Source organism: Lagenorhynchus albirostris, chromosome 15 (genome assembly GCF_949774975.1).
Source record: "Lagenorhynchus albirostris chromosome 15, mLagAlb1.1, whole genome shotgun sequence".
NCBI lineage: Eukaryota > Metazoa > Chordata > Mammalia > Artiodactyla > Delphinidae > Lagenorhynchus > Lagenorhynchus albirostris.
Genome location: NC_083109.1, coordinates 51,869,909 through 51,875,901, shown reverse-complemented (window position 1 = coordinate 51,875,901; position 5,993 = coordinate 51,869,909). Strand labels below are relative to the sequence as shown.

At 55.3% G+C, this 5,993-nt stretch overlaps 1 protein-coding gene across 1 annotated transcript; it reads right to left on the bottom strand.

Annotated features, from left to right (window-relative positions):
• Positions 1-776: 776 nt before the first annotated feature.
• IL32 (interleukin 32) lies at positions 777-2,391 on the bottom strand. Its single transcript, XM_060124792.1, is given in 3 exon segments — positions 777-1,109; positions 1,595-1,654; positions 2,221-2,391. Coding segments are annotated over 3 exon segments (564 nt in total).
• Positions 2,392-5,993: the final 3,602 nt, after the last annotated feature.

The window sequence follows — 5,993 nt, the reverse complement described above, 5'->3', positions numbered from 1 at the left end:
AGAGATAGTGAGCATGGCTGGCCCTCAGGCCTTGCTCCTGGATCGCCCAGTCTGCATTTGCAGGCCCAGGTGAGGGAGGCCACAGGCCCAGAGACCCAGCTCCCACCTCTCCTACTCTGCCTTCCCTCCTGGCCCAGGATTAGGTGCACCCTCCCTGGCTCCTGGGGCTCTGATCAAGGAGCTGCGAGGCCCCAGCTGGAGTGGTGAAGGCCCAAAGAGGGAGATCAGGAGAAGAAAAGAGGGGTCAAAGCCGCTCCCCGGAGCTCCCTGTGCCCCAGGAGTGTGCATTTATTGAGCACCTACTATGCCTCAGGCACCGCGATAAGCAATGCAGTGGCCTGAGATGGTCCAGTCCTCACCATGAGTCAGTCCTTGACCAGTGTCCCTAGTTACAGATTAGAGAGGCGGGTGGCTTGTCCTTGTTCACCCAGAACCAGGACCCCCACCTGGGTCCATCTGACCCACGAACTCTGCCTGTCACCACTGGGCCCCCAGCCTCCATCCCCACAGGCACTCCATTTGGTTCAATCAACTTTTATTAGGATTTCAGCACTACAGCGACAGGCAGGTCAGACCTGGAGAAAGAAACCCAGGTGGGGAGAGCTTGATGGTGGTGTCCTCCCTGAAGGACAGGAGGTGAGGGAGGTTGCAAGGATGGGTCAAGGGTGAGCAGGAGGGCAAAGGTCGCTTCAGAAGATTCTTACTGAGAAGGGGAAAATCAAATTGGCTTCTACATGAGGCCAATCTCCTCCCGGACCCTGTGGGGCTCCCTAGACCTAGATGAGGCTCTTGAAGACCTGCCCCACAGAGGAGAAGAAACGCTTCAACTCTCCCCAGATGGCCTCAACCGCACTGCGCAAGGCCTGTAGGCCGGCAGCCCCCTTCTGCCGCAGGCAGGCAAGCGCAACAAAAAACTTCCGCTTCAGCTTCTGCAGTCATTCTCAGAACTGCCTCAGCGCTATGTCCGGAAAGCTCTTTCCCGGTTTCTGGTCCCCTGAATTGTCAGAGCCAGAGGGCCTCTCCGGGTCTCCTGGATTGTCAGTACCAGAGGGCTTCCGGATTCTACAACGGAATTCCTGCTGCACTTCACCAAGCACGGGGGTGAACTCCTGCAGGGATGGGAGGCTGTTCAGGGACCCCCCCCCCAGTGGGGATGCAGCCCCAGGTCCTGACCCTGGCTGAGGCCTCCAAGCCTTTGTGAGAGTCTGGGACACAGAAGCCCGCAAATGGAAACTGCCTGCTTTCCTGCCAACAGCTCCATGGACACCAGGACTTTTCCCAGAGGCGGGGCCTGGCCCCTCAATTCCCCTCAAGGCGTAAACCACCATGGTGAGGTGTACCTGCCTGTTGGCATACTGGCCTCTGAGCCCAGCACCAGGCCCACGGGGCTCATCATTGTGAATTCAGGGCGGGGCTCTGGCCACTGTGTGCTGGGCGGGGAGGCCAGTGCCAGCAAGGCTGCACCTCCCGAGCTCTCAGGGGCCATCCCTCCAACCCCCACTCAGGGGAGCTATGTGCACACATGGCAGTGCCAACGGCGAGAGAGAGTAAGGTGGAGGGGAAGCAAGGGGCTGTGACAGTGGTTCATACTCACCGGTACATTGTTGTGAACTTCGGCATCCACAGCTTCAAGCAGGTTCTCACTGAGTTGGTCCTGGGGAGAGGAAGTGTGGAGGCTGCACACCTGCCCCTGCCGCTGAGGTCTGTGGTCCTCACTGTGGCCTCCCATGCATCCAGATGGGTCCAAAGGGAGACAGCAACCCAGATAACCTGGCTGATCCAACCCTGGGGGCTACTCTTTGGGGGACGGGCAAGGCCCAAACTCACGTCCAGCTTTGCTAGGACTGACTCGACCTGCTGGGAAAACAACGCTCCGTTTAAAATCCCCCCACCCACTCTCACTTTCAGTCTCAAACCCCAAGCCCCAGCTTGTTCTCATCTGTGGCCCCTCACCGCAAGGTGAGGGTTCAGCCCATGTGCCTGGGGACCAGGCATCTGGCATCCCTGCCCTGCCATCAATTGCCCTCTGACTTGGACACCTCCTTCAGCATCCCTGGGCCTCTGTATCCCCCACCTGTGCACTCACCTGCCACACAGGTAGGAATTTTGTCCAGTGTAAAGACTGGATGCTGAGCTTTCACCTTCATCATCACCATCATCAGAAACCACCCACCACACTTAAACTGGGGAGGCAAGGGGAGTAGGGGCGCACTGACCCACCTGTGTTTCTGCTTGGGGTTGACTTTGGAGGTCATCACAGAAGTCGTCCACACACTCATGCTGTGAAGAGAGACAGAGTTGGGACAAAGAGGCCTGGTCCTTCTCCCTCCTGCGTCTCAGGTGGGCCAGGACATTCTCAGCTTCACCCAGCAGAACCCAGGCCTCCTGCATCCCCCAACCATACATGGGGAAGAGGTTCTTGCCATTTTGGCCCTCAGAGAAGCAATGTTATCTGGGACTCCCTGTGGAGGTAACAGTGACACTCAGGCTTATGTGACCTTGCCAACTCCCCCAGACCTGTTACACACACACACACACACACAAGTAGAACCATTGCCACTGAGTGTGCAGGGTCAACCTGGTTCCCAGATCCCTAGCCCTCCGTGGTCCTGGTGAGAGCTGAACAGGAAGGAATTGGCACTGTCCTCTCCTGTCTGAGGCTCTACCTGACCGCTGACCCTGCAGGCCCCCGGGCCCCAGCACCTCCCCGCCAGACACTTGGCTCCACCATGGAGGTGGGAGGTGCCCCACAGACCCTCACAAGACTCCACATTATGGTCCCAATCTGGCGCTGTCCACACTGCCTTCCGGCCCCTGGGTGGTCAGTGCCACTCACAGCGTGTGCAAGGCACCTGTCTGCACACTTTGTGTCACCAGGGGCACCACCCTGTCAGCCCAGTGTTACACACAACGGGGCAAAAAAACACCTTGGGGGCCAGTGGGAACAATCTCCTGTCCCTCTAACTGAGCCTGACCACTCAGCCCTGGGTCATCCCACAAAGACCACTCCCCGATCCCTGTGTTGCGTGGCCCAGAGCTCCCTGGTCTGGTCACCCTCAGAATTGAGGTGGGGGGAGTGGTGTGGTGGGGGAAGGGGGGAAGGCACCCCAAAGGGAAAGAATAGACAGTGAGGCCAGGCACCTGAGAAGAATATTTTTAAGTTTCTCGGAAAGCACTGCCCAGCCTCAACCCCTGGGTTTCCAGGGTGTAGACGGGGTCCAAGGGGATGGCTAATTCCTCTTACACTGTAGACCCTCCATTTCCAGCTCCCCCACGAGCATGTCCAGTCTAATTCCTAAAGTGACACCCTTGTCCCATAACTCCTCTGTGCTCCTGCACACACAGACACGCACACAGAGCTGCCCCCCATAACTGACCTCCCAGACAGGAATACTGGCCCACAACAGGACTTGCTCCATAAAGGAAAGGGCTCAGAGCAAAAGAAAACTGTAGGGTCCTTTGTCCACAATTATGCAGGATTTCAGGACGGTGACAGCAGGGCATTCAAACAGGGTCATTGTGAGACTGGGCCCTGTTGATGGCACAGGTCACATGCCTTTGACCCTCTGCTTCCCCGGTGGCTCCCCCAGGGCCCAGGGAGGGTGGGACAGAGGCAGGTGCATGTGGACCAATCAGCAGGGGTGGGGGCTGAGCTGGTGGGGGTGGGGGACACGGGGGAAATGAGACTCCAGGGCCCAATCTCCCCCCCATCACTCGCTCTCACTCACTTTGGAGAAGCACATGGTGGCTCCGGGTTCTGCTGCTGTGACCTAGTGGGAGGAACAGGTGTGAGGAAAAGGATTTCAGAGAAGCAGCCTGTCCCGCCACCCTGGAAAGTCCTCTGGCTACAGATCAGCCCCCTCCCCCAACTTTTGCTTCTCCTGAGCCAGTGACCTTGAGCTCCTCCAGCCAGAGCCCCAGCTGAGCTGTCTGCTGACCCCTGAGATCCACTGATTTAAGAGCAGAAGAGAGAGGGGCGGGGGAGGGTGGAGCCACCCTGGGGCAGGATGCAGGGTCAGCTGTGTGTGTTTGTGTGTGTGTGACAGAAACAGAGACAGAGAGGGGAAGAGACAGAAGAAAGGAAAGACAAGGCGACAGAGGTCTGAGGGGCCTGGACTGAGGAGAGCATTTCCCTTACACTCAGGGTCCCTGGCTGTCGCCCCTCCACCCTGAGCTGGGATGGGACTCTCTGAGCCCAGCATGGGCCTCACCCCTGACCCATCAGCTCAAGAGAGGGGAGGGGCAGAGGGAAAGTCCAGACTTGAGACAGCAGGCTGAAGAATCTTCTGGAGCTCTGGGGAAGGACGTCACCCAGCTGCGGGTTAAGATATGGGGGATGCCCCTGAGCCCTCTGGGAGCCCCTCAATCCAGAGCCACCACGGCAGGGCTCTCCCTGGCCCTATCTCTCACAGCCTGGCCTGCCTCCCAGCTGCAGCCACAGCTCCTCACAGCCCAGCACGGCCATGGCCTTGCTGACTGTATTAGTGACCCAGAGCTGCCCTAACAAACTGCCACAGACCAGTGTCTAAACAGCACAAATTTATTCTCTCCCGGTGGAGCCTAGAAGTTGAAATCAAGGTGTCTGCAGGCTTGGTTCCTCTGAGAGCCCTGAGGGAAGGATGTGTTCCAGACCTCTCTCCTAGGCGTGCAGACAGCCATCTCCATGTTTACATGGCATCGTCCCTAGACATGTATCTGTCTCCTAATTCCCCATTTCTATAAGGTCACCAGTCATACTGGATTAGGGCATACACTAAGGACTTTTTTTTTTTTTTTTAAGGACTTCATTTTAACTTTATTCCCTCTGTAATGACCCATCTCCAGATAAGGTTGCATTCTGAGGTAGTGGCGGTTAGAACTTCACCATATGAATTTGGGGAAGCAAACTACAAACTGTAATATCCTTGAAGAAGAACAGGGTTCCTTAGGGGCCACTCGTGTGAGCCCAAGAGGGACAGACCTACAAGTCCCACTCCTTGGTGAAAGCGTCACTTGGGTTCACTGGACTCCAGCTAACATCCCCTGACCCTTAGGAGCCCATTCAATTGTCTGAAAACCCCTTTCCCCACCCAGGAAGTCCAGATCTTCCCTGAGCCATCTTTGAATTCCAGGGTGAGAGGGAGAGAAGGGAGCAGCTCCTGCTTCAGCTGCAAGTCGTATTTCTGGTTTCATCTCTGGAAACCTGGCTCCCTGAGACGTGACACTCTGCCCCTCATGTCTGTCTCATGAAGGCCACCATCTGAAGGCATTTTGTGTTTCATCATGGACTGAGCCATTTTCTTTAGAGCCTTAGTGAGATATAATTCACATACCATACAATTCACCCAGGAAAGTGCCCAATTCAATGCACAGAACTGCTCAACCATCACTACCACAATCAATTTCAGAGCATTTTCATCACCTCAAAAAGCCATTCTGGGGGTCTATCCTGGCGGTCCAGTGGTTAGGACACCTTGCTTCCACTGCAGGGGCATGGGTTCCATCCCTGGTCGGATCCCCTCATGCCACGCTGCTCAGCCAGCATCCAGAAACAAAAAAAAAAGCCATTCTGCACCCCTAAGCCATCATCCTCCAGTGCCTGTTACCAGGCAACCACTAATCTACTTTCTGTCTCTGTAGATTTGCCTATTCTCGACATTTCATATAAACGGACTCATACAGTATGTGACCATTTGTATCTGGCTTCTTTCACTCGGTATAGTGTTTTCAGTTCCTCCATGTGGCAGCGTGTACCAGGACTTCATTCTTTTTTATGGCTGCACAACATTCCACAGTAAGGATAGACCACATTTTGTTTCTCCATTCATCCACTGATGGACTTTTGGGTTGTTTCCACCTCTGGCTATTATGAATAATGTTGCTATGAACATTCATGTAGAAGTTTCTGTGTGGACATGCTTTTTCTCATGAATTCCACCTAGGAGTAGAATGGTTGGGTCATACAGTAACTATGTTTTTAACTTTTTGAGGTACCACCAGACTATTTTCCAAAA